The sequence below is a fragment of the Lonchura striata genome, chromosome 26, assembly GCF_050655825.1.
Source record: "Lonchura striata isolate lonStrDom1 chromosome 26, ASM5065582v1, whole genome shotgun sequence".
Lineage (NCBI taxonomy): Eukaryota > Metazoa > Chordata > Aves > Passeriformes > Estrildidae > Lonchura > Lonchura striata.
Window position 1 is genome coordinate 9349709 of NC_140728.1, and position 27495 is coordinate 9377203.

At 56.5% G+C, this 27495-nt stretch overlaps 1 protein-coding gene across 5 annotated transcripts; it reads left to right on the forward strand.

Moving 5' to 3' along the window:
• Positions 1-429: 429 nt before the first annotated feature.
• TNNT2 (troponin T2, cardiac type) lies at positions 430-12379 on the forward strand. Of its 5 annotated transcripts, none has more exons than XM_085561558.1 (14): positions 430-471; positions 2693-2752; positions 4297-4326; positions 5200-5256; positions 5812-5844; positions 6322-6373; positions 7508-7568; positions 7672-7788; positions 8361-8438; positions 8540-8650; positions 9041-9150; positions 9579-9669; positions 10140-10184; positions 11431-12379. In XM_085561558.1, the coding sequence occupies exons 2-13, from the start codon at positions 2734-2736 to the stop codon at positions 10182-10184; spliced, it is 804 nt and encodes a 267-aa protein (XP_085417684.1). In that variant the 5' UTR covers positions 430-471; positions 2693-2733; the 3' UTR covers positions 11431-12379. The 5 variants fall into 5 exon arrangements, with proteins under 5 accessions (XP_085417684.1, XP_085417683.1, XP_085417685.1 ...); XM_085561557.1 differs by having other exon boundaries at positions 10140-10180; positions 11431-11639; XM_085561559.1 differs by lacking the exon at positions 6322-6373 and adding an exon at positions 6596-6617 and having other exon boundaries at positions 11431-11639.
• Positions 12380-27495: the final 15116 nt, after the last annotated feature.

A 27495-nucleotide genomic window follows, 5' to 3' on the forward strand; every position in this document is an offset into this window, starting at 1 on the left:
TGTGTCCTGGGGGGTTAAAACCGGACTTTTCCCTTCTCATTGCAGCATCCCGAGATTGGAGCAGCGGCTGAGGGAGCCGGGTCGGAGCTGCTGGGCAGGCTCTGCTCCCGCACTAGTGACAGCGCTGCCTTATCAGCGTCCCGGCCCCGCTGACAGCTGGGCTGGCTTGTGTCAGCCCCTCGGGCACTCGCGTATCTCGGCCCGGAGAGTTTAAAATAGCAAATCTCTGAGGCCACACAATAGCTTGGGCTTATATGGGCTCCTGGGGGGGAAGGGGGAGCGGCGGAGGGGGCCGGGGCCGCGGCTGCCGAAATAGCAGCTCACAAGTGTTGCATTCCTCGCTGGGCGCCGGGCACATTCCTGCGGCGCTGCCCGCCCCGGGGTGGGCGCTGGAGCCCCCTTAAAGCTCCTGCCCCGAGGAGCCTCTCCAGACCCGCCGGCTCCCCGCGCTCCCGCACCTCCGGCGCTCAGGTACGGCTGGGGCGGCGCCCGCCCCGCCCGGGGTCGCGCCGGGCTCGGGGCCCGGCCGCTCTCCGGTGCTCTATGCCAGGGAGCCATGCCAGAGAGCATCAGGAGCCTCTCCAGCGGCTCGGATTGCCGTTTGTCTTTTGAGCCACCTTGGTGGGTGCCCAGGCGGCTCTGATGGGTTTTGGCTGCCCTGGTTCTGGGGAAATCCCCAGGGCTCGCGTCCCCTGTGTCTCTGCAGTGGACAGCAGGGATGTGATGCCCACGGCCAGCCTGGCCCTGGCTCTCTGGCAGCCCAGGGGGTGGGTTAGGGATGGGATGCTCCTATGCTTAGTCTGGCCCTGCCAAGCAGGACCGGAGCAGGGACGTGACCCATTCCTGGAGCAAACGGTGGGAAAGGAGAGCTCCATGTCTGGGCAGCCTGGAGGAAAGCAGAAGCTCAGAACTGTGGAGAATTAACTTAGCCCCAGAGTTGTGAGCAGCCAGCCCTGAGCCAAAGGATAGGGGGATTTTGAGGAGTGTGAGGAATATCTGGAATGTTGAAAACACAGCAAATTCTGGGAGACCTTTTGTAGTCAGTGCACTATTTCTTCTTTATCTCTGTAATGTCTGCTGGGTTCTCCTAATTCTATCAAATCAAGATTTCCAAGCTTTAATGAAAAGGTTTATGTGTTTTTGTGCAGAGGATGCATAAATATTTCCTGAAGCTACTTTTTCTTTTGTGTACCCTCTTAACAGTGCCAGACTTGTTGCTGTTCCTTCAGCTCTGTGGGATCTAACAGTGTCTGAGGGAGGAGGGCAGTGAGAGTGTAGGAAGAGGCTTTCACACTGTGGAGACCAGGAACCCTCTTCTCCTGTGGCATGAAATGATTGTGTGGAGCCTTGGGTGCTCAGATTTGGCCAAACTTGGGGCATCAGGACCATGCTGAGCCTGGGGGAAAAGTGGGAACTGATGTTGGTGGGGAAGCAGAGATCCTGGGGTGGTGCTGGAGGGAGTGCTTAGAGCCAAGCCCTGGACCCATCACAGGAAAGGGAACAGTGGTGGCAGGACCAGGTGGTGATCCCGAGGCAGAGGGGGTCAAGTTCTGCCTTTATTTGTCTCCAAAAAGCACCTTGTGAGGAACAGTGAGATTAGAGACCCTCTGGAGCCACGGTTATGCCAAGGTTCCCCTCCTGGAATGCTCCTTTCCCATGCCTGAGCATTCCAGCCCTGGGCCCAGCATCTTGAATAAGTGCTCCTGAGGCCTGGCCTCCCCATCCCGGGTAATAAATGCCTGACAGATGTAGCCAGGAGCAGTTGTTCCCAGACTCTGGGTAGCAGGAGCCGGGAAGCCTTGCTGCTCTGGGAACAGGTGGTTCAGCACATGGGAGTTATTTCTGAGCTGCCTTGTGTCGTCTTGTGGCATCTCAGCCCTGCTGGGGGCTGGCATGAGCAGGGGATAGGGCTGGGCTGGGCTGGGCTGGGGCTCTGGGCTGCTCCAGGATGTCCAGGGATGGGGCTGGTGGGTGCAGATCTCATGGTGCAGTGCTGGGTGAAGGTCAGATGAGGTGAGATGATGAGCAAAATCCTCCTGAGCACAGCTGGGAGAAAGATGTGCTGGGAAGATGTTTCTGCAGAGCTTTTAGCCCTAAAACGAGGGCTAAATTGCTTAACCAAGTTGTAAAAGATTCCTTTTAGCTAACAGGGGAAAAATGCACCTGCTGAGCCCAGGCTGCCCCTTTCCCTGCAGTTCTGCACTTGGAGGCTGGGCTGAGAGGGTTTGCTGAGGGCTTGTGCTGTGCCTGGTGCAGGGCTGTAAATCTGAGAGAAGGGGTCGGCCCTGGGCTAAGAATAGTCAGGAAGCAAAACAAGCTGAGCACTGCAATGGGGTGATTTTCCTGTCCCCTGAGCAAACACAGCCCTGTGAAGGCTGGGCCAGGGGGGCTGAGTGCTCTGGACATGGTTCCTGACAGAGTTATCGGTGTCACAGGAGGTTGTGTCCAATCTCCTGCCTCCTGTTTGGGGCAAGCTGTGATCCTGGGACAGCTTATCTGTGATCCTGGGCAGGGACCTCATCTCTGCTGAGATAACGCTGTCACAGCCTGGCTAGGGACAGTGGGAAGCTCCAAGTGCTTTGGAGAGAAGCAGCATCTCTGTGCCCCTGTCCTGGTGCTGAGGAACAGGCTGTGCTAGCCCTTATCTCACTTCTAACCCTCACTTTTTCCAATCTGCCTCAAACTCTGCCAGAGAACCAGGGATGTCAGACACGGAGGAGGTCACCGAGGAGTATGAGCAGTAAGTGGGGGGGTTTAACCCCCTTTGTTTCTCCCTATTCCCATTTTAGCACTGCAGCATTGCTTGGGAGTGCTCTCATTGTTAGCCCAGCACCCACCAGGGACGCCCAGCCTGTGCTCCTCTGCCTTGGCAGTGCCTGACCCCAGCAGTGGCAGCTTGTGCTGGGAGCTGTATGCACACCCATGGGCAGGACAAGGACGATTCCTGTGTTAAAAATGCTGCAGTTGAAACCTGTGAGACAGAGATGGGAAAACCCAATCTGCTGCTGCTGCAGTCCTGCTGCCACAAGCAGAGCATCACTCTCCAGGCCCAGATTTGAGAGCAGCTTCTGCTGAGGGAGGCTGCTGGCCCAGGAGGCACAATCTGGGGAGATGGGGTTGGGTTATAGGGGTGAGCTCCAACACAGCTCCCACTTCTCATCCATCAGCAGAGAAAGGGGGCCTGAATCCTCTGGTGTTTCAGGGCCACACCAGACCCATGTGTGTCACCAATTTGTCCTCGTGAGAAGGGCTGTGCATCTCTCCCAGGGCCAGGGAAGGACCTGGGGGCAAAGGTGGGATGTGAGATGCCCGTTTCTGGGATTACAGGCCAAGGTCACTTCTCATGCTGCCCAATGGTGGGGTGCCCTGACCACTGTCGAAGTGCCACTCCAGACCTTCAGCCCGTGCTCTCCACAGCCTGTAGGGTGACCTGGGCCTTGTCCCTGTCCCCACTGCCACCTGCCAGCCACCCACTCAGCAGCTGCCCAGCAGCCGTGGCCTGTGCTATGAGGGAGCCAGCCTTGAGGAAATCCCAAATTCACCTCAGCCTCACTGATGGCCCCGTTCCAGCAGCTCGATGTGACTCTGTAAATTCCTGTTGTGCTTTGCAGGGAGCAGGAAGGTAAGAGGGCATGGAGCACCTGCAGTTGCCCTGAGGCCAAAAACCGATCAGAGAAACTCCAGTAACCTAAAGCTTCTTTCTCTTCTCTCTGTCCGTGCCCTGTGTGCTCTGTGAAGAGGAGTGCGTGGAGGAAGGTAGGAGTTGCACCTGCAAGGACCAAGAGCCAAATGCGAGGGCGTCAGTGTTTTCCTGGGGGGTTTGGGGGTCAGCTCCTGGGCTGCAATGGGCAAATCATGTCCAGGAAAGGCAGATGTGACCATGTTTGAGATGCCTGAACCTCATCAGTAGATTCAAAACCAGTCTGAATTTTCTCAGGATCTCTTTTGTCAGTGATTCTTTGACTCAATGCTGGACATGGGTGTTGGCTGAAGTGTGATCCCAATATCCCAACGGAAGCCTCTGCTGAACAGTGTGACAGTCGTGTCCAAACTCAAACTTCCACCTGCCTCAACCTGAGATACAGCCCCAGCATGGGAGCTGGGCTGGGCTGGGCTGGGCTGGGCTGAGCCTCTGGCTGCTCTAGGGCACTGCCAGGCAAAGCACCCTGAGTGAAAAAGCAAAGAGAGGTGCAGGGGGAAGCCCCTGCTGTGCTCCAATGCTCATCTCATGCATGCCCAAACTCTGTGGCACCCAACTAATCCCTGTGCTTATTCCTTCCCTCCTCCCTGGCTCAGAAGAGGAAGAATGGATAGAGGAAGACGACGGTAGTTATTGCACCTTTCATTATTTCCTCTCCCTGCTCTTGCGGAAAGTCACGGGTAGATGTGTTCTGCCTCTCCCTGGTTGGGGAATGGTTTTCTTTCATTCTTCCACTTCTCTCTCTTCTTCCTGCGCTCCTCCCATGCCCTGCTTTGCTGTGTGTCCATCCTCTGTCTGCGCCTTGTCTCTTAGATCTGCCAGCCATGGTTTGCTGTCTTTGCTGTCTTCTTTTTCTTCCCTTCTGTCTGGCTGTCGCACCACGGTGCTCCCAGGGCCTGCGGGCACAGCATCGCCCTGGCTCCGCGGGAGGAATCCCGTGGGGACGCTGCTCCCTCCAGTGGAAAAAGGCTCCAGCAGTGTCATAAATGCCATTGCAAAGGTGCCAGAGGCGCTCCCTGCCAGAGCAGAGCAATAGAAATCCCTCCTTCCATCCTGGACTGTGAGGGAATGGTAGCATGAGAGGGGATGAGGGGCAAGCCTGGAGGTGGCGATAAATCCGTCAATTTAATTAATTTAGGGGGTTCTGCCCTGACGAGCACAGAGCAGCCCTGGGGTCAGGGTAGAGGGGAGCCCTTTGCTCCCGAGCTGCTGCGGCTCCCCGGGTCCCCCTGGGCTCTGTGCTGCAGCTATCCAAAAGCAGGGATGGATGCGAGGATGAATGTGAGGATAAATGTGAGGATAAATGTGAGGATAAATGTGAGGATGAATGTGAGGATAAATGTGAGGATGAATGCGAGGATAAATGTGAGGATAAATGTGAGGATGAATGTGAGGATAAATGTGAGGATAAATGTGAGGATGAATGTGAGGATAAATGTGAGGGAGCCAGGGAACGCTGCTGCTGCTGCTGCTGTGCTCACTCTACCCTCATTGCACAGGTCAGGAAGAGCAGGTAGAGGAGGCAGAGGAGGAGACCACAGAAGCCAAGGCAGAAGGTGAGTGGGGGCTGTGCCAGAGAGCTCCGTGGCTTGGCTGGGCCTTGCTCTGCTCCAGGGGGTGCCAGCTGGGGGCTGGGATGTCCCAGGGTGGCTGTGACAGGGGGACATCAGCCCCAAGGGGCAGCTGTCCCCCCGATCTTCTGTCCAGTAAGGGGGTGTCAAACTGAGATGCCCTTCCCTGCTCTGTCTGGCCCCTATAAACATGAAATGGTGATGAAATATGTGAAATACAAATGGTATTTGCTGGTGGCTGTGCCCAGCCCTCTGAAATAATGCCAAAAATGGTCCAAGACTGCTTCACCAAGGGGTCCATTGCCTTAGAGGGGGTTTCCAGAGCTGGGATTGAGTGCTGATGTATCTGATCATCAACAGAGCACTGGGTGTCATGAGGTGGCTTTGGGGCATGGTGTTTGACCCTGTGCTGTCACTTCTGCTGGGGCAGGCTCAGATGCCAGCTGTGACCCTGAGTCAGGGTGCTGGGACCCCTCTGTGCTGGGGGATGTGACTGCCCTCACCCAGGGGTGCTCATATTCTCCCATTGCTTTTAAACAGAACAAGAAGATGAAACAAAAGCAGCAGGAGAAGGTAAAGCGGGAGCAGAGGAGAGATGGGTTTGGCCATTGCAGTGCTGCTCCCAGTCCCCTGAGACACTGGGCCCTGAACAGGGTTTGGGTGCTGAATTTATTTGCTGCCAAAGGGACAATTGGTGGTAAATGGGGCAGAGCTGCCCAGGCCATATCCCCCAGAAGGACAGGCACAGCAGGAGGGATGGATTTGTGCTGCCTCTGGCAGAAATGCACCCAAAATACAGCAGGAGAGGGAGGCACTGCTGCTTTTCCAGCCCGAGCTTCTGCAAAACTTGTCTAGATTCCTCCTGGAGGGAACCTGGGGCTCTCCTGGCCACCCTGTGAGTGAGGGATGTCCCTCAGGGGCCTGCTGTCCCCCCATTCATCTGCAGGGATGGAGTTGGGGTTTGCAGTGGGGACAAGCCAGGGACAGCCTCCCCACAGTGTCCCTGGGCAGGACTGGCCACGGGGACACAAAGCATCGTGTTTTCCACAGATGGAGAGGGAGACCGGGAGCAGGAACCCGGGGAAGGTGAAGTATCACCCTCGTTCTTCTGCCTGACTGGAGGGTACCAGGGTCTGCTCTGCTCAGCCAGCAGCACCAGCTGTGCCTCGGGCACGACGTGGGCTGGGAGACGGTCCCGGTGAAGCTCCTGCTGCTGCCGGGGAGAGGGAGGGCTCAGCTCAGGGTGGGGTTTGGGTCAAGGTGTGACAGGAAACCCCTCGCTGATACTGACCTTGTCTTTCTGTCCTGCTGCTGGGACCTGCAGGTGAATCGAAGCCAAAACCCAAGTAAGTGTGGCAGGGTTTTCCCTGGGGCAAGGTCTGAGCCAGGGCAGAGGCTCAGTGGGACAGAGCCTGGTCCATAAAAGACAGGGCACAGGGAGCCCCCAGGGCATGGAAACAGGGTGGGAGTGGGGCATGGAGAGAAACAGGGAGAGAAACAGACAACAAAACACAGACCATGAAGGGGACCCTGAGAATGAGGTCTTTAGGCAGTTCTGAAGCATTTTATATGTTCCCTGGGAGAAGCTCAGCTGTCCTGTGACCCTGCAGGTGGCAGAAGTGTGTGTGTGTGTGTGTGAGCATCCCAGTCTAGGATACAGAGTCCAGGCTATGGCTGGCATGAGGCACACGTTTCCAGGAGTGCCACGGACTGAGCCTGAGGGAGCAGGACTGTGAACCATTGCCAGAAGCCTGGGGGGTCCTCCTGGGCCCCTGGGATTCTGCAGTGTGGGAGGCAGATCTGCCCTCACCATCATCATCCCTTCATCCCTTTGTGCCCCCGCTGAGCATCTCCTGCCCTCCTCAAGCCCCACAGGATGAGAGGATGCAGCTGCCTGTGCCAGGTCACTCCGCAGCACACAGTGCCCTTTGTGGGGAGCAGTGGGTGCCTGCCAGCTCAGGGGGCCTGGCAAAGGGCCCTGCCATGCTTTCTGCAGCTTGCAGAGTTATTCCAGCCATGCAGGAACCTGGGAGTGTTTCCCGGGAATGCCACAGGTCTTCCTCTGTGGCTGCCCAGCTGGCACCTCCAGCAGGATGCATTGCACTCCCTATCCTCCAGCTGTGCCCACTCTGCATCCCCGGGGGCTGCGGGGCTCGGGGGGTGGGATGGGTGAAGGGCACGTGCTGTCCCAGACCTGCTGCAGCCACATGGTGCTCCGGCTCCCCTTCCACTGCAGGGTCTTCATGCCCAACCTGGTGCCTCCCAAGATCCCAGATGGCGAGAGACTGGATTTTGATGTAAGTTATGGCCCAGTTCCCATTCCTGGGGTGCTGCCCTCCTGCTGCGCCCCCTCAGTGTCTGGCAGCTGCGGGAGGCTCTGGCTGTTCGTGTCTGGTGCAGGACATTCACCGCAAGCGCATGGAGAAGGACCTGAACGAGCTGCAGGCCCTCATTGAAGCCCACTTTGAGAGCAGGAAGAAGGAGGAAGAGGAGCTCCTGTCCCTCAAGGACAGGATTGTATGTGTTCAGCCTTCCCCTCTCTGGCTATTGCCACCCTGTCCCTGTGGGCACTCAGCCACTGTCCCCTCCCCAAAGTCCTGGCAGATCTGGGACACCCCTGACCCTGCAGAAGAGAGTCTGAAGGTTGAGCCAGATTTCTATGAGCTGGAAGGGACCCACAGGGGTCACTGAGTCCAGCTCCTGGCCCTGCACAGAAAACCATCCCACCCCATCCCTGAGAGCATTGTCCCAATGCTCCTGGAGCTCTGGCAGCCTCAGGGCTGTGCCCATTCCCTGGGGAGCCTGTTCAGTGCCCCAGCACCCTCTGGGGGAAGGACCTTTCTCTGATATCCATCCTAAATCTCCCCTGGAACATCTCCAGCTGTTCCCTTCCTGACCCTGCTCACTGGGCTGCCCCTGGTGTGGCTGCTGTGGTGCTGCGGTGCCTGATGTGGATGCACGTCTCCCCGGGGTCACTGTCCCCAGGCTCCCTGGGGGCTCTCGGGGCTCTCGGGTCAGGGATCTGTCCCTCGGACCAGAGAGGATGCAGATTCCCTGCGGCGTCCAAGCCAAGGTCCCTCCCTGTGCAGGAGCAGCGGCGAGCGGAGCGGGCGGAGCAGCAGCGCATCCGCAGCGAGCGGGAGAAGGAGCGCCAGGCCCGCATGGCCGTGAGTGTCCTCTGGAAATGCGGCCAGGGATGGGCTGGGGCAGTCGGGGACACGGGCCGTGTGTCCAGCCACCACTGCTGACCACCTCCTGACCCTGGCAGGAAGAAAGAGCTCGCAAGGAGGAAGAGGAGGCGAGGAAGAGGGCGGAGGAGGAGGCGCGGAAGAAGAAGGCGTTCTCCAACATGCTGCACTTTGGGGGTTACATGCAGAAGGTGGGACCCTTCCCAAGGGGGCTGCGATGGAGCCACTGCTGCTCCTGGAAAGGCTTGGCCATAGGCTGACCTCATCCATGTGACGCTCTGGGGTTTACAGGCAGGAGGGGGCCGGGAACTGCGCTTGGGTCAGGAGTTACAGGGCCAAAGTGAGCTCGGAGCTGCCCCGAGATCAGCTCTGCTCTGCAGATGTGCAGCTGCAGCCTTGCCTCAGGGACAGGGGCGAGGACATGGATGAAGTGCCTCGTCCACTGTTGCCAAAATGTCCTCAAGAACCTCGTGTGATTCTTGAGTCCCAAAAGCTGAGGGTGTTGGGTGCAGAACTGGGGATGGGGGAGAGCAAAGGCTGGGCAGACTTCCTCCTCTCCAGTGGATTGATGGTTTCCTCAGTCAGAGAAAAAGGGTGGGAAGAAGCAAACAGAGCGGGAAAAGAAGAAGAAGATCCTCAGTGAGCGACGGAAGCCCCTGAACATCGACCACCTCAGCGAGGACAAGCTGAGGTGAGCACAGGCTGCAGGAGGGATGGCCTGGGCAGGAGCCCTGGGCTGGGTCCCAGCTCCAGGGCAGGATCCCGGGCTGAGGACAGCTCCTTGGGGCTTCCAGCTGAGGGGCATGGGCTGTGACAGCCCATGGGGGACACAGGCTCCAAGGCTGTGCAGGGCCACCATGGCCAGGCTGCGGCTGATGGCACCAGCCATGAGAGGGAGCCAGGGTCACACGGGTGGGACAGGTGTCCCCACATGTCCTGACCTCCCCTGTGCCTCTTGTCCTGAACTCACTGCCTGGATAGCACATCCTTGTCTGGGAGCCTCCCGAGCCCCATCCCCGGGAGCAGATGAGGGGTTGGCATCAGTGCCCCATCCCTGCACTGAGCTCCCTGGGAGCCACAGCCCTTCCCTGCACTGTCCCCAGCCGGCTCTTCCTGCAGGGACAAGGCCAAGGAGCTGTGGCAGAACGTTCATGACCTGGAGGCTGAGAAATTTGACCTGCAGGAGAAGTTCAAGAGGCAGAAATATGAGGTGAGCCCTCTGTGAAGCAGAAATACAAGAGGGCCTCTGTGATTTGTCCACCCTGTGTGTTCCCAACTGCTCCTTCTGCTCCTCAGCCAGGAGATGAGCTGGGGTGTGCAAGTGATCTTCCAGCTCCTGGGGACCTGTACCTGGCACCACCACAGGTGGTGGTGGGCAAGCACAGGGCAAACACATCACAGCCAGGCAGGAGGGAGCCCTGAGCAACCTGAGACAGTGGAAGGTGTCCCTGCCCATGGCAGGAGGTGAAATGAGATGGGCTTGAAGGTCCCTTCCAGCCCCAACCATCCTGGGATTCTGGGATTCAAAACCCCACAGGAAAACTGCTGGGGAAAAGAGAGCAGTGATGCATCTTCAGCTAGCCCTGGTTCCCAGCCTGGGGCTTCTTGTCAGACCTCACCATCCACCGTTTGTTTCTTTTTTTATTGCCCAACCTCACCACCCACCATTTTTTCTTGCAGATCAATGTTCTTCGAAACCGCATCAGTGACCACCAGAAAGTGTAAGTGGCTGCACATCCCTCCTCCAGCTCCAGCTCCCTGCTCCCCAGTTCCCTCCTATAGATCTCCCTTGCTAAACCACCTCCTCCTCTTCCCCCTGCTGCTGGTGTCCAGCATTCCTGGACCTGCAGGTCTGTCCCAGGGATCTCGGTCCCTGCCGTTCTGCTCCTGACAGACCTCCATGGTCCCACTGTCACCAGCTGTCCCCCTCCCCAGAGACCCCAGCAGGGGATGGACCCCAAGGGGAACCCACAGAAAGCATGGGAAGCTTTGTGTCCTGTGGGGTCCTTCCAGTCTCCAGCCACCCCATCCCTGCAGGGGCTCTGCCCAGCATCTCAGGAAGCTGCTGGAGATGCCAGCTTGTCCAGCAGGGGAAGTCCCATGGGCTGTGGGATTTGTACAGGCCCACAAGGCCAGGGGAACCAGTCCCGTGCCCATGTTCCCTGTATGTGGCTGGGGAACCCTTTGCACGAGGGTGGAAGAGGGTGTTTCACCCCTACTCCCAGGAGCAGCCTGGTGCTCTCACATCCCCATCCCACTTCCCCTCATGTGGGAGGTGCTCAGCCCACCCCATGTGTCAGGGGCAGCAGCTCCCACCCACTTACACCAGGTCTCTCTTCTCTCCTGCCCCACCATGGCGTGATCCTGCAGCAAAGGGTGAGTACAGGCATTTCTGAGGGCTGCGTGTCCCTGCATGGGTGCTGTGTGTGTCCCTGCATGGGTGCTCTGTGTGTCCCTGCACATGTCCCATGTGTGTCCCACTCCATGTGTGTTGCAGGGACACCAGGACCCCAGGGTAGGAGCAGGGCTCAGGGATGAGGCAATCCCAAGGATTGGCAGCCAGAAATGCCCTTCACTGCCCACCCAAACCTCTTCCCCTGCGCTGCCCTGTGCTGGTTACGGCGAGCGATAGGCTGGGTCCTGAAGGATGCTGTAGCTCCACTTATCCCTCTGCAGCCACAGATGCAACTTGTCAATTCTTCTTGGAGTGATTCTTGTTGGGGAGAAACATGGGAAGGAAATGCTGGGTCCTTAGAATCACCTGGCAGCTGCATGAGCTTGTTCCCAGAGAGTCCCAAGACACTTTGACTCAGGTCCCAAGGTTTACCTGGGGCCAGTGAAGACCGTCGGCCCCAGACCGTCGGGCAGTTTCCAACGGGAAGAGGCTGCAGGACCACTGACAGCACCCACCTCATCCTCCCTGTGTGCCCACTGATGCCTTTTTGCACGTGCTTTTCCTCTTCCCTTGCAGATCCAAGGGTGCCCGTGGGAAGACCATGGTGGGCAGCCGACGGAAGTAGAGGCTCAGGGAGAGAGGAGGCCAAGCCTCAGGAGCTGCAGTGGCTGCACAGAGCCCTGGCTGCAGGACTGGGGGTTCCAGGGGGTCGAGGCCTCATGAGTGTCCCATCTCCACCCCCCAGTGTTGTTGTGTCTGTAAATAAAGAGGTGGTAAGGGGGTGCAGATGTGGTCTCCGTCCTGAGGCTCTGATCCCAGAGAACACAGGCTCAGCACAGCTCGAGGAGTTGCCCACCTGTTCTCCAAGCTGTGAGAGATCACAGCAACCACCCAGGACCCCCCCAGTAACTGTCCCTGTGCCTCCCAGCATCATCTCAGCTACAGTCCTTGGCAGGTTTGGTGACAGACCTCAGTGGTCCGAGCTGCTTTTCCTGTTGCACTTTGGGGCAATCCTTGTCATGGCCACTTTTTGTTCTGCTTTTGCTGTACCAGAGCCCCACTGGCTCCTCTCTGGTCACAGCTGGCCCGTGGCAAACCATAGACAGGGCACTGCTTCCCAGCCTCTTGGCCCATGGAATAGCCACTAACTCACCTTCCAGGCTATTTCCATTCCTGTTTCTTGCTCTTGGCAAAGGCTCTGACCAGCTGTGTTTGCCTTCTCTGCATGTTCCTGATGGCATGCAATGAAGCCTTGGGATAAAGCTGTGTGGGGAGGCTGCTTCTCTGTGCTTCAGGAGGCAGATCTCTTCCATCTGGCTGGGAATCTGCAGCATGTCCCATGTGTGCTGTCCCTGGCGACATGTCACCTGCAGACCTCCCAGTGTTCCTGGTGGATCTGGACCTGGATCTGGATCTGGGCTGACAGCCAGCCCCAGGCACCAGAGGTCCTGGAGGGCTGTTACGCTGCCCAGTTATGTTATGACAACCTGTCCCGTGCTGATGATAAAGCAAAGTCCAGCATGTGAGAAACCTTTCCCAGAGTAGTGGGGATGGGAGGATGCACAGGGTGGTGAATCTTGTCCCTTGGAAAGATGTTTTCATGTTTTCCGTCCCCCTTGCTGGGACTGCTTCTCTTCCCCATCCCTTGCCTGGTGATGTGGGGGCTCCTGCAGGTTTCTCCCATGTGCTCCTGTTGGATGAAGATTTCTTTTCCCTACTTCAACACACATCACCAGGTTTTGGGGAATAAGGCTGAGGGATGCTCAGAATCAGTGAGGCACAAGTGGAGGACAACCATCTCCCCACCACCTCCCTCCTCAAAAGCGAGATGTGGAGGGCAAAGGGGAGAGCTGGGTAGGGTGGCAGTGCTGGGACACGAGACATCCAGAGGGTGCCTGAGCGACGGTCCAGTGACATTTCCAGCCTGCCTGACGCACGGCAACAGGAGACGGGAGCGCTGGGGGCAGTCAGCTGTGTCTGCTTTGGAAAACAGATCCCCTCCTGCAGGCTCTGCAGATCCATCTCGCGGCTTTTCCCGCGGGCGGCAGGGCCGTGCCGGCGCAGCCGCTCTGCCCGTGCCCGGGGCTGGCAGCGCCCAGGGCGGGGGCACCGGCACTCCTGCTTCCCGCAGCGCTGCCTGTCCCGGCAGCTCCGGGCCCGCCCGGCTGCCGGTGCCCGGCCCCGCCGGTCGGTGCCCGGCCCCGCCGGTCGGTGCCCGGCCCCGCCGGTCGGTGCCCGGCCCCGCCGGTGCCGGGCCCTGCCGGTGCCCGGCCCCGCCGGTGCCCGGCCCTGCCCTGCCGGGCTCGCTGCGATCCTCTGGGCCGCGGCGGAGCAGCCGGGGGCTCCTGCGGGCTCCAGGGCGCTGGGGACGGCCCCGGCGCTGCACCGGCTGCGGGACGGACGCCGGGGCTCGGCTGCCGGGCCTGGCCGGAGCACGGCACGGGCTCTGGGCTGCTGCCGGCGAGCAGCTCTGCCCCGGAGCCCTCTCCAGAGGCTGCAGCTCCTCCCGAGGGGCAACTCCAATCTCTGCTCTGTGTGAGCGGCGACTGGAGCCGAGGGGAGGGTCAGGCTGGAGAGCAGGAAAGGTTCTTCCCCCAGAGGTGCTGGCACTGCCCAGGCTGCCCAGGGAATGGGCACCGAGGCTGCCAGAGCTGCAGGAGGGTTTGGACAGCGCTGCCAGGGATGCCCAGGGTGGGATTGTTGGCTGTTTGTCCAGGGCAGGTGTCGCTGTCGAGGCAGGACGGGAACGACTGACTTAGAACGCTGTGAGAGTAAAACTCCGATTTATTCAAAATACACTGTTCTTTTATACAGAGTTCTCAGTTTCTTTCTTTGACTGAATCTGAGTCCCACAGGCAGGGGTTGGACTGGATGATCCCTGTGGGTCCCTTACAGCTCAAGACATTCCAAGACTCTGATGTGCTGCTGTCAGTGAGAGAGCCCAGGAGCAGCCTGCAGAGTGTTCACAGCCTTGAAGTGCTTTGTTGTGGAGATCTGAGCAACCTGGTCTGTGGAAGGTGTCCCCGTCCACGGCAGGCGGTAGAAAGGGATGAGCTCTGAGGTCCCTTACAACCCAATCCATTCAGTGATTCCGTGTTTGCAGTGCTCTGCTGTCCCCCAGCTCTGCTGTGTGCTCTCCCTGTCCCCACGAGCAGCAGCACCTCTGGCTGCCAGATCAAGGTGCTGCATCTGGTGTGAGGGGTGGGGAGCCCTGCCCTTCCCTAGCAGGGCACCTTCCCGGGAGCTGGGAGGTGAAACATTCCCTGGCAGGCTGCAGAGGAGCAGCATCTCTCCCACAGGACGTGGACCTAGGGTGACAGAATTCCCTGCCTTGGAAGGGACCCACAAGGACCATTGAATCCAGCTCCAGCTCCATCCTGGGGTCCTTTGAGGAGCTCTTTGTGCAGCACCTCTCTGGAGCACAGCTCATGGGAACGCTGTCAGCCTGAGCACTGGGGTCGGGCTGTGTCTCCTGAAGTCTGTGCAGTGCAGGCAGCCAGGAGCCCTTGGCTGCTCAGTGCAGACACTGGAGGAGCTGCAGCGTGTGTGTGCTGCTTGCAGCACAGGGCTTGTGTGGCACACAGGGCTGTGCCCTCCCCAGGGTGGTACCAATGTCCTGGCAGGAGCTCAAATCTGCAGCGGCTGCTGCCAACCCAGGGTCCAAATCCTTGTCCCACAGTGTCCAGCACAGGTGTCCCAGCACTGCTGAGAAGCCCAGCCTGCAGCAGACTTGTGCTGCCAGGGCTCACAGACCTGCAGCTCATGGTCTGTCGATGCATTCCATGCCAGGATGCTCCCCGGGGTGCCACTGTCCCCATGGGTGGGATGGATGTGAGGAAGGATGCATTTGGTACTGAAAAGGTGCTGATAAATGCTGGGACGATGTCTGGGGCTCTCCTTGTGCTAAAGCAGTGCTGGGAGTGAGGCAGCCCTGTGCTCTTCTCTGCCTGCTTGAGACCCAGAACAAAGGCACAGGGAAATATTGCAGAGCCAGGTGCTGCCACTGCATCCCACACAGGAGCTGCCTGCTCATGGCTTTGGGCAGCTCCCGTTATCCAGGGGTGCTCTGGGCAGCACGGGAGATGTTGGGATTGCTGTCCTGGGGCCATCTGGCCAATGCATGTCCAAGGAACCAGGGTCAGGCCAGTGCCCACAGTGTTGTGGGCCAGGACATGGCTGCAGTGGCTCACAGACCCTGTGGGACAATGGAGCAGAAGCTCTTGAAGCTGGAATTCTGCCAGGGCCCCAGGGTCTCACTAGATGGGATGTGGGGCCTCTCATCGGAGCCATCAGTTGGGGCACAGAGTGAGGGATCCCCTCACCCCCAGTTCAGAGATGGTGGATCATGGAATGGTGAAGGTTGGGAGGGGCCAAGGGAGGTTTGCTAGGATGGAGCTGTGTCAAGGGAGATTTAGGCTGGATATCAGGAAAGGTCCTTCCCCCAGAGGGTGCTGGGCACTGCCCAGGCTCCCCAGGGAATGGGCACAGCCCCAAGGCTGCCAGAGCTCCAGGAGAGTTTGGACAGCGCAGCCAGGGGTGCCCAGGATGGGATTGTTGGGGTGTCTGTGCAGGGCAGGGGTTGGACTGGGTGATCCCTTTGCATCCCTTCAGGACATTCCCCGATTCTGTGATTCAGTCCCCCCTCCCTGCTCAAGCAGGGAGATGCTGAGGAACTGTTTCCCCCTCAGGCCCATCCTGGGTGGGTGGACTGCTCTGCCTCTCCTGCTTGTCTCCCTGGGGAGCCCATCAGCCCATTCCTGGTGCAGGATGGGGAACCTGGGTCCTGTGGGGCTGGACAGGGGGAGGGCACCCTGACTCCTGTGCCCGTGGTGGACTGGGGCCAGCACAGCCTCCACTGGCCAGGTCAGGGTTTTGGTGCCATCCAGGGTGTGCAGAGCAGCATGGGGAAGGTGGCACTGGATGCTGTCACTGTGGGCAGCCAGCAATAAGCTTTGGAGCATCCTGTGGAATTCACAGCTTCCAGCACCCATGAATTCATGTACAGGGTGCCTGTGTTGCCCTGATCCACAGTGCCACCGTCCCCACATAAGCAGCCTCCAGCTCCAACCAAGGCCAAATGACAACCAAAAACTGCAGAAAATGGAGAAGTACAACCTTGGATTTCTTGCAGGTCAAATCCAGCAACCACCTGTAGATTAAAAGACAGAAAAAAGAACATAAATGCTGAACTTTGCGACACCTTCCAGAGGTGGAGCCCTCATCCTCAGAGTCCCAAGCCCTGGTATTGCTGTGCCACGGCCTCCTCACCCAGCCCCTGCAGGGCAGTTCCGTTTGTTCCTGCAAACATCTGACATTTGCAAGTTTCTCATGATTGTTTTTAAATGCCTTATAAAACTTCCAGTTTCATTGAATGTTTAGCTCTGTAAATCACTGCCCGTAGCAGCTCATTCACAGGTCTCAATTAATGGCCTTTAATTGGGTAAAGTCACCCATGGTTTCTGCTGATTCCACAGATGTGTTAAGTCACCAACGAAGTCTTTAATGCACCCCAAGCGAGGTTTGGGTTTGGCACTGACACAATGCCCCGTGTCCACAGACCAGCCCTGCTGACACAGCAGGCAGTGATGCTCTGGGATGGAAGAAAGAGCCTTTGGCTGCCGTCTAGAAGCAGCATTTTATTGGCACTTGGTGGAAGGAAAATGAGCTTCCTAGTGATGTGTGAATCATTGCCTTTGCGTGTGCTCTCATGCCCTGGTTTCAGTGTAGGGCCTGGGTGTAAACTCTGCTCCTGAGCTCAGGGCAGCAGCCCCTGGCAGGAGCACTGAGGGGTTGAGTTCTGCCTGGAGCTGGGACCTGCCCTTTGCCCAGCACTGGATCCCTGAGGCCCCTGACAGGTGAAGCTGGTGCTGCCCTGTGGGCCTGGGCTGGTGCTGAGCCCCAAGGAGCCCTGCAGTGCTGGCAAGGGGTGGCACATCTGGGGCACTGCAGGGAGCTGGTCCTGCTCAGGCCAGCTCCAAACCCACCCCCCTCCCAGAGGCACATGGGTCTGGGGCTCACCCCATGGAGGTGGGACTCACCCCATGGATCTGGGACTCACCCCATGGATCTGGGGCTCACCCCATGGACCTGGGATTCACCCCATGGATCTGGGGCTCACCCCATGGATCTGGGACTCACCCTGTGGATCTGGGACTCACCCCGTGGATCTGGGACTCACCCTGTGGATCTGGGACTTGCCCCATGGATCTGGGACTCGCCCCATGGATCTGGGACTCGCCCCATGGATCTGGGACTCACCCCGTGGATCTGGGACTCGCCCCATGGATCTGGGACTCACCCCATGGAGGCGGGACTCGCCCCAGCTGAGCTGCTGACTCTGCAGGAGCAGTGAGTGTGAGGCAGGCGCCTTTAGCAGTGTCCCCCAGGTGTCACCTCTGGCAAACCCCTCAGGGACAGGTCTCAGAACCCACCTCTGCACTTCTGAGGCCGCGGATCTTCAGGACATTCCTGCTGCTCTCTGCTGACACCTTCTGCTCCGGGCTGCCCTGCACACGCAGACACACACACACACACACACACACACACACACACACACACACACACATACACACACGTGTGCAGTGCCAGGTGTGCACACACACACACGGCAACTCCACACTGCCAGCACCAGTCCCTGTGGAACCCCTCCAGAGGGAGGTGGAAGAGCAGCACTGGGTAGAGGGGGCACAAGGGGTTGAGTGGGGGGGTGCAGGGAGCACAGGGAATACAGGGGGTACAGGGGTACAGGGGGTACAGGGGGTACAGGGGGTACAGGGGCACAGGGGGTACAGGGGTACAGGGGCACAGGGGGTACAGGGGCACAGGGAGTACGGGGGGTACAGGGCACAGGGAGTACGGGGGGTACAGGGGGCACAGGGAGCACAGGGGTACAGGGGTACAGGGGGTACAGGGAGTACAGGGGTACAGGGGGCACAGGGGGTACAGGGGGTACAGGGGGCACAGGGGGCACAGGGGGTACAGGGGGTACAGGGGAAGAGGGAGCACAGGGAGTACAGAGGGTACAGGGGGTACAGGGGATACAGGGCACAGGGAGTACAAGGGGTACAGGGGCACAGGGGGTACAGGGGGCACAGGGGCACAGGGGCACAGGGGGTACAGGGGGTACAGGGAGTACAGGGGGCACAGGGGGCACAGGGGGTACAGGGCACAGGGGGCACAGGGGGTACAGGGGGCACAGGGAGTACAGGGGTACAGGGGGCACAGGGGCACAGGGGCACAGGGGGTACAGGGGCACAGGGGGTACAGGGGGTACAGGGGGTACAGGGGCACAGGGGGTACAGGGGCACAGGGGGTACAGGGGGTACAGGGGGTACAGGGAGTACAGGGGGCACAGGGAGCACAGGGAGCACAGGGGTACAGGGGGCACAGGGGGTACAGGGGCACAGGGGGTACAGGGGCACAGGGGGTACAGGGGCACAGGGGCACAGTGGGTACAGGGGGTACAGGGGGTACAGGGGGTACAGGGGCACAGGGGCACAGGGGTACAGGGGGTACAGGGAGTACAGGGGGCACAGGGAGCACAGGGGGCACAGGGAGCACAGGGGTACAGGGGGCACAGGGGTGCAGGCTGTGCAGGGAGCAGGGCAGTGCACTGCACTGCACAGGACACGGCAGAGGGGCAGGTGGGCTGTGCTGGAGGGGTGTGGCTGCGATGCTCAGTTTTACCTTGGGTCTCTCTGGTGGAAGCTCTCAGGTCCCAGATCTGTTGGTGGCCAAAGACCCCTCAGTGAGCTCGTTTAGTGGAGGATGGGATTTCAGTACCAAGAGCAAGGGCCAGCACCGTGGGCTCTCACTGCAGGAGCTGTGCGCCCAGCCCCACAGCTGGGGTTCGTCAGAAGCTGGAGGAGATGGAAATGCCCAGGTGAGAACTCACAGGCTTTGCCTTCAGGCCTGAAATGACCCGAGCCTCAGAAAATCCTCATTCCACAGCAATTCACTTTGTCCTGCTGTGAGAAATGAATACATGAGAAGCTCCTCTGGTGCAGGTGATTGAAGTGCCTGACCCCTGTCCCGAGCTGCCACCACACCTCCCTCACCCTTACCTGCTCTCTGGGCCTCTGCAGCCTCAGCACCTGCAGAGCAGAGGGGTGTTATCCCGGTTTGCCTCGAGCCTGAGCCTTCAACCACAAACAAAGAGGAGGGAAGAGAAGCAGGCAAAGGGAAAGCATCCCTTATCTGACAGCTCAGAGGGTGCAGCACTTGCTGATGGGGTGGAAAGTGTGAGTTCATGTCCTTGTCTGATACAAACGTGGCTTTGAGCACTGGTTTTTAACCCAGCTGAGCTGGGATTAAAAACTGCAGCTCTCAGTCCTGTCTTTGTGTCGTGCTGGTTTATCACAGAATCCCAGAGTGGTTTGGGTTGGAAAGGACCTCAGATCCCATCCTGTTCTACCCCCACCATGGCAGGGACACCTTCCACCATCCCAGGCTGCTCCAAGCCATGTCCAGCCTGGCCTTGGGCACTGCCAGGGATCCAGGGGCAGCCACAGCTGCTCTGGGCACCTGTGCCAGGGCCTGCCCACCCTCACAGGGAACAATTTCTTCCTAACAGCCAATCCAGATCTCTTTTTTAGTTAGAAACTGTTGTCCTCGTCCTGTCACCGTCTGGGTAAGAAAGCTGCTCTTCCTCTTCCCTGTAGGTATGAGGCCACACTGAGGTGTCCCCAGGGGTAGGTGCAGCCCTTCGGGCTCCCGGGGTGGGCGAGGCTCCATGCCCAGCTCCGCGGGCTGCCCCGGCTCGGGAGGGGCCGGGAGCCGCGCACACCTTTACCTGCCCCGTCAGCAAGCGCGACTGTGCCGGCAGAGCGATAGATCCGCCTCTGATACCGTGACAAAGAGGAGCACTTTGATCCAGGGAGACGCTTTGATCTCCCCTGTGAATCAGATGCTGCTGATTAGCTGTAAAAATAGAGCAATTACGGGCTCTTTTCACGTGGTGTGGCAGCGGCTGTGCCACGCGGGCTGTCCCTGTCCCAGCTGAGCCTGCCACACCTCAGGGGAGGTGACAGGGCACGGAATTCAACAGAATATCAAGTTCAACTGAATATGAAATTTAACTGAATATTAAAATCAACTAAGTCCTGTCATTCTCAAATTCTCAAGTTTTTGGATCAGCATATCCCGGAAAAGGAATGTTTGGCTTTGAGAGATTTTCCACCTCAGGGTTTTTGTTTTGTTTCAGACCCGTTGATGTAATTACATCCTGGCAAAGACTCAGAAGCATTTCTGGGCTGGAGGAGGACAGGTCTGGTTCCTCAGGCTGAGCATCTCCGGGATGTCCCTCCTCGCTGCCCAGAGCACATCCCCAAGGTTGGCTGCAGCAGGGTGGAGCAGGCTCGGTGTGGAGGAGCTCTGAGCACCCCTGGGTCCAGCTCTCCCCACTGGAGCCGACCCTGGATGCCATCAGTCCCCTGCAGGGCTCAGCCTGACACTTCTCCAGCCACTCAGGGTGCATCAGGCCCAGGAGGTTCAGCTTTATCCCAGCTCCCTGCTCTCTCAGCGGATCTGCTCATGGCCTGATTTCAATTCCAGGTCTCCCCTAGCAGTGGGTAAAGACAAACATCTCCAGAGGGTGATTCAGTGCTGTGTGCCTGGCAGGGCAGAGCCAACACAGGCTCCTGGCTGGCAGAAACACGCTGGGGTAGGATGGGAACCCACTCCTGAGTGTTTGCTGGATGGAGCAATCAGTCCTGGATGTTCCTGAGCTCTGTGATTAACTGAGCCTCCAAACAGCATCATTGAGAAGAGCAACTGAAGGATTCTGGAAATTGTTGGCATTTCTTGAACCCCATTTAGAGCCTGAAGGCCCTTGGGATGCAAATGCACAAACAGCTTGGAAGGAAGAGCTAGGAAAGGAAAACTAATGCAAATGCCCCCAGGGTTTCTGCCCACGAACCAGGCGAGGAACCAGGGTGGCTTCAGGAAGGTGGGTACAGCATAAAACCCATCCTTGGATGGTTCCTGGAGAACCAGGCTCCCTCAGGCACAAAACTCCTCCACAGGTTCCAGACCCCAGTGTCTGAGGCAGGTGTTTTGGAAATCTGCCTCAGTGCTCCATGGAAAAGCACTGGGCCTGTAAGTTCTGCCTCAGGGTGTGAAGGTTACAGGAGCAGAGATGCTCCTCTGAGGCACCTGAATCCTCCAGGGGAAGCTGCAGCTCTGGCTGGGGCTTTCCAGTCCTCAGAGAGCAGAAGGGGACAGCAAGAGCATGGTGGCAGCATCCCCAGCCTGCTGCAGCCGGGCGGGATGGGTGCCCACCCAGCCCCCTGCCACTGGGGGTTGTGAGATGGGGCCTGGCATCCTGAAAGGTGTCCTGAACGGGGCATCTCCCTTGGCAAGGCCCTGCCCTTGAGCAAGCTCCACAGTTGTGTTTCCTCCCCAGCAGCCCCCCACAGTCTGTGGGCTGAAATTTCCTGTGGATCTGGGGAAACTGGCTTTAATTTGGACTGACGTTTCAAGGTTCTGCCTGAGAGAGCGGGGCTGTTTCCTCGTGGAAATACACACAGCTAGGCAGGAATCTCCAAGACAAAATTCCTGGTCTGAAATCTGTACATTCTTCTCTAGGGCTGAGGCTCTGACTTCATTTATCCATGTAAAAAACAATGTTCATATCTTTATTTTTCCCAGGCAAATGTGACCCACATTCCTCAAAAGCCAAGGACCTGCAAGAGAAGCCACATTCTTGTAGCATTTAAGAATTTGCCCAAAGCAATGAATAAGAGTTGGGAATTAACAGAGCTCCTCAGGTTGGAGGAGCATGGAGTTTGTAGCACCCACAGTTATGTTAAGGAAAGCTAATTCTGCTCTAACAGATAGTGGAATGGAGTTCATTTGTGTCAGGAAAATTAATCCACAAACATCAGAGCTTTATGTCCAAAGAGGAGACAGAGGAATCCTTTTACTTTATTTGAATAAAGGGAGAGGCCATGGGGCATTCCCCTGGGGTCTCTCAAATTTTTGGAGGATGAAGCCTCCTTTTTATCCCAATTTCCTATCCGCATTTCCCTTCTCTCTTTCCCCACTGGCTGAAGTACTCGAGAGGTTCAGACTTCCTGATACACCTGATACCAGAGATTTTCCTCTAATGTATAACCCTCCCTTTTAATTTTTAATTCTTATGGAATTAAGGGGTTTCCCCCATTGTTTCATTCATCTTTCAATTTCTAATTTCATTTATCAGCCAACCTACAATTTGTTTGTAAAAGCAAATATCCTTTTCCAGTTACCAATTAGTGGAATCCTTCCCATTGTTTCTTTTATCTCTCAGTTCTAGTTTTATCTAGCAGCAGACCCACAGCTTGTTTGTAAAGGCAAATCCTTCCTCTCATTAGGAGTCAGCAGCCCTGGAAGAGGCTGTGTGCAGTGGATGGGTCCGGCCCCTGCCCCAGCCCAGCTGAGCACAGGGGCTGAGCTCAGCAGCTTCACCCCGAGCCTGCAGGTTCAGAGGAGGAAGGCACACGGTTGCGTTTGGGGCATTCCTGCCCAGGTGTTGCTCTTTTGAAGTTGCTTCTCCCGGGTCTGTCCCTGGAATGTGGATTGGGGCGACCAGTTGGACCAGTAAAGTCCTTCCTCCAAAATGAGTTTTTACTGAAAACTGCAAGGAGCTGTCGTAAGCACATTGACTCACTTGGTTTCTCAGCTCTTAGTTATGAGCTTGTGCTCTGGACAATTAATTATTTGTTCTTGTGGAGGCTTTGAAGATGTAAAGCAGGGAGAGTGAGGTGTTATTAGCTCACCTGCAATCCTTTTTATATGACAGAGCAATGAAGTCCAGGCTCAGCCTGAGATGCTGAACAGCACTAAAATCTGAATTGTCCTCACGCCCAGCTCTCTGATTTCTCTCTGTCTTATTCAAGGCTCAGTGACTCTTCAGTCTAAAGCTCTTTAACACCAGCTAGGCACAACTGGAGGGCTCAACATCCCAGCCCAAGCAATCAGCAACAGCTCCAGGATTAACTTTACCCTGACAGAACACCTGGAAATTTGGAATTTGGGTCATTAATTTAAATCTTCTTTCTATTTATTTCTACTCAGACAAAAAAAAAAAAAACCAAAAAACAAACAACAACAACAACAACAAAAACACAAACAAACAAACAAAAAAAACTTTGGGTTTTTTTTTTACAATTTCTACCTTGATGTGGATGTGTTTGGGGTCAAGTTCAGCATCTGAGAACCGGAGATTTTTATAGGGACAAGTAAAATGAAGCAGCCTAGAAAGCCATGGACGAGCAGCTGGGGATGTCTGGAGTATGACTGAGGAGTTCTGATCAGCTCTGTCCACAGGCAGCAGCTCCTGTGTGTCTGGCTCAAAGAGCAGAACTAGTATTGACAGTTTTGTTTGTGTTTCTGCCAAGGAGAACTGGCCAGGCTTCTACCCTGGGCAGCAGCAGCTCCAACAATTCTGTTATAGCTGGGCACTGGTGCTGCTCCTGGCAATTTGGGAACTCACCAGAGGCACTTCAAAAGCTGGAGTGTGCAGGGATTTGGGCTGCTCCAAGGAATTGGGTGTCAGAATTGGTGCTTCACCTCTGCTGGCCCCATTGCAATGGTCTCATATGCAAAATGAGCCTCTTGTTGAATTCTAGACCATCCCAGAGCAGAAATATCCATCTGTTTCTTAGGGAGAGATGGCACGTGGGCTGTCCTGGCCACCCTGCAGAGCTCCAGCCTGAGCCTGGGTGTGCTCCAGGAGCACCACAAGCCCAGTCTGTGGAAAAAGGCCCTGCTGAGTGTGAGCCTCAGCCCTAGCACGTGCAAGGGCCCAAACATAAATGTGAATTAAATAGGCAGCTGCTCCCAGGGCTCACTCCTCACTGCAGATTTCACTGATACCATCTCCCTGAGCACTCACCTTCCCAGAGTCTGCTACGAGTTTTGTTTCTTGGTGCTGTTGGACAGAAATGGTTAATTCCTCTCATCCCTTGATACTAGGATGAATTAATGATATTCCTTGTTTGGGGAACAAAATGTATCCTTTTCACTGCCTTTTGTGGCCACTGGCACCAGTTCCCAATTTCCAGCTCTCATTCAGTGCTGGCTCAGAGCCCCACGAGAGGCAGGCTGGACAATCAGGTGAAGCTTCCTTTGCTACCCAGCCTCTCTTTGCATTGCTCTGTCTGACCAGAGAGAGGGAAAGCAGCCACAAATTGCCAAGGAAATGCAGGCAGGAGGCTTTCCACAGAGGCTGAGCACAATGAACATGAGTCAGAGCACTCAGGATTTACAGAGAAGTCTCTTAATCCTGGCCATAAAGATGCATTACCCTGCAGCACAAGGGTGGTGCTGAGTGCACCAAGCTTTTCTCTGAAGACTTCTGCTTGCAAATAAAAGAAAGCAAATGTCCTGGGTAGGGTAATGACTGCAAGAGGAGGGAATTTCAGAGGAATGGGGATGGCAAGACAGGAGTTGGCAGCACTGCAGTGGTGGGATGGCAAGACAGAAGTTGGCAGCACTGCAGTGGTGGGAGCCCCTCGGGTGCAGCAGAAACTGCAGGAGCACTGCAGAGCTGCTGTGGTTTCACCTCCTTTGTTGGGCTGGCAGCAGTTTCAGCTCCTGTCAGAGACACAAGGAATGTGTCGTTTGCCATCCCATCCTGCCAGGGCAGAGCTGGTCTGGCCTCCTGCAAAGAAGATTGTTCCTCTGCAGGGAACACAGGCTGCATGTGCCTGTGCTCTCCCAGGAGATAAAGGGTGAGGTTCGAGCCCCCCTGTGCCTGAGAACTGCTTGTCTTAATCTGCACTTCCTCAAGCAGCAGTGGAAATAGAAAACTGTTCATCCATCTATCTCTGCCTGGCCATGAGGTAAATCACATGCTGGGCAGTTAATTTCTCTCCACTGGCTACAAAGGGAACCCAGAGCAACTCTCACACTTCAGTGTCGAATTTTAAGCAGTGTGAGTGGGGGTGCATTGATCCTTGGAGATTCCTCCTAAAAAGGAAGGAGCAATAAAGGCCAGGAAGGTGGGAAAACCATCCTAGATGGGGTTGTTGAGCTCAGTTTATGGACAGGTGTTGGTGGCACCTTAAAAAAAAACAACCAAGGAAGCTGCCAATACAGCAACTCCATCCACAGAGGTGGGAGGGCAGGTGCTGTGGGCACCCTCTGCTTCCACACCTGGCACGGCTGCCCTGCCCTGCACCAGAGCTGCTGGCACATTGGTCTTGAGTAAATCATGCTTGGAGACACCTCTGAGCTCAAAAATACAGAATCAAAGGACCATAGAACAATCTGGGTCAGAAAGGATCTCAAGGATCATTGGTTCCAACCCCCTGCCATGGGCAGGGACAACTTCCATGAGTCCAGTTTGCTCCAACCAGGTGTCTGGGGGTATCACAGACCATCTGAGGTTATGTGAGGAGTTTTCTGCCAGGATTTCCAGGAAGGAAGAGGTCCCTGGGACACCTGAGCTGCTTCTCCTGCAGGGAATTGTGGAGCCAGCTCAGGACCAAAGCAGGTCCCCCATGTTAATGGCCAAACCCAGCAGAACAGACACCCCAGGGTCCAAACAGGCACCTGGAAAGGAGAGAAACCCACTCCTGGCTGGGCCTTCAATGTTGAAGGAAAGAGGTTGTCGTGGTGCCAGCCCCTCTGCCTACTGTGGTCCCAGGGAAGGATGACAGGGTGGTGGCAGCCTGGGCATGGGAAGCTTGTGATCCTGGTCCTCCTGGGAAGGAGGAGCAGCCCAGTGGCACATCCATAAACCTGGACAGAAATAGCCACAGTGCTCTCACACGGGGATTGTCCCTGCAGCATCTACCCAAGGAAAGCTGGACACACCAATGGTTTTGGCCTGGTTCCTCCTCAGGACCTGGCCTTGAGCTGTACCCCACTGGTGCTCCCATGGTGGGAGCCCAGCTCTGCACTGATGTGGAGGGGCTGCTCTTGGACAACTCCTGGCCAGGCTGCATTCCCCTTTGGATAGTTCATGGTAGGTGCCTGTGGCTCTGCCACTGCTGGATCACGGTCACCACCCTGTCCTTAGCACAGCCATGGGGCTGCAGGACACTTCACGTGTCCCCTGCCACAATCTTCTCCTGTCTCCCAGCTCAGGTGGAAGGGAAAAGGGTCCCTCCCTCTGCCAGATCCCAGGAGATGTGTGGGACAAACCCCTGTGGCAGCAGCTCTCTGGCCACAGAGAGCAGGCACAGACTTTTCCTGGGGAAGGCTGTGAGAAGATCAGAGAAAACAATGAGAAACAATTCTTATTTCCACTTGTTGCACCTGCTGTTGTGCATATGTGAAATGTGTCATGGAGATTTGTTTACCGAAGGGTGATTTCTCAATTGGACACTGGATGGTGCTTGGATGGATTGACCAATTAGGTCAAAGCTGGATCGGATTGGCTGGAAGGGTTACTGAGTTTCTTAATAAGTATAGTATAATATAGTATAGGAGGAGATAATAAAACAATTCATCAGCCTTCTGCAATCATGGACTAAATGCTAATTATTACCCAGCTGGTGGCCTGTGGTGACAAACCCCAGCCCTGGTTTCTGGAGATTGCACAGCCCCAGAAATGAGCTGGCACTTCCCCCTGCAGGGATGGTCCATGGCAGGAGGGTGGTGGCAGGGGACACTCATCAGGAAGATATTCCAACATCCCATGCTCTCGGCTCTGTCAGCACTGGGCTCTGCTTTGACCTCTCCCAGGTAACAGTAGAGCAGTTCTGCCCATAAGTAAAGATGTCTGCTCATCCCATCCCATCCCATCCCATCCCAAAGGCCGGAAAGTCACCATCAGCCTTTCAATTCCTCAAGCACGAAAAAAGCTCATCCATCCATCCATCCATCCATCATCCATCCATCCATCCATCCATCCATCCATCCATCCATCATCCATCCATCCATCCATCCATCCATCCATCCATCCATCATCCATCCATCCATCCATCCATCCATCCATCCATCCATCCATCATCCATCCATCCATTATCCATTCTTTCATCATCCATCCATCCATCCATCCATCCATCCATCCATCCATCATCCATCCATCCATCCATCCATCCATCCATCCATCCATTATCCATTCTTTCATCATCCATCCATCCATCCATCCATCCATCATCCATCCATCCATCCATCATCCATCCATCCATCCATCCATCCATCCATCCATCCATCATCCATCCATCATCCATCCATCCATCCACCCATCATCCATCCATCCATTATCCATTCTTTCATCATCCATCCATCCATCCATCCATCCATCCATCCATCCATTCATCCATTATCCATTCTTTCATCATCCATCCATCCATCCATCCATCCATCATCCATCCATCCATCCATCCATCCATCCATCCATCATCCATCCATCATCCATCCATCCATCCATCCATCATCCATCCATCCATTATCCATTCTTTCATCATCCATCCATCCATCCATCCATCCATCCATCCATCCATTATCCATTCTTTCATCATCCATCCATCCATCCATCCATCCATCCATTATCCATCCATCCATCCATCCATCCATCCATCCATCCATTATCCATTCTTTCATCATCCATCCATCCATCCATCCATCCATCCATCCATCCATCATCCATCCATCCATCCATCCATCCATCCATCCATCATCCATCCATCATCCATCCATCCATCCATC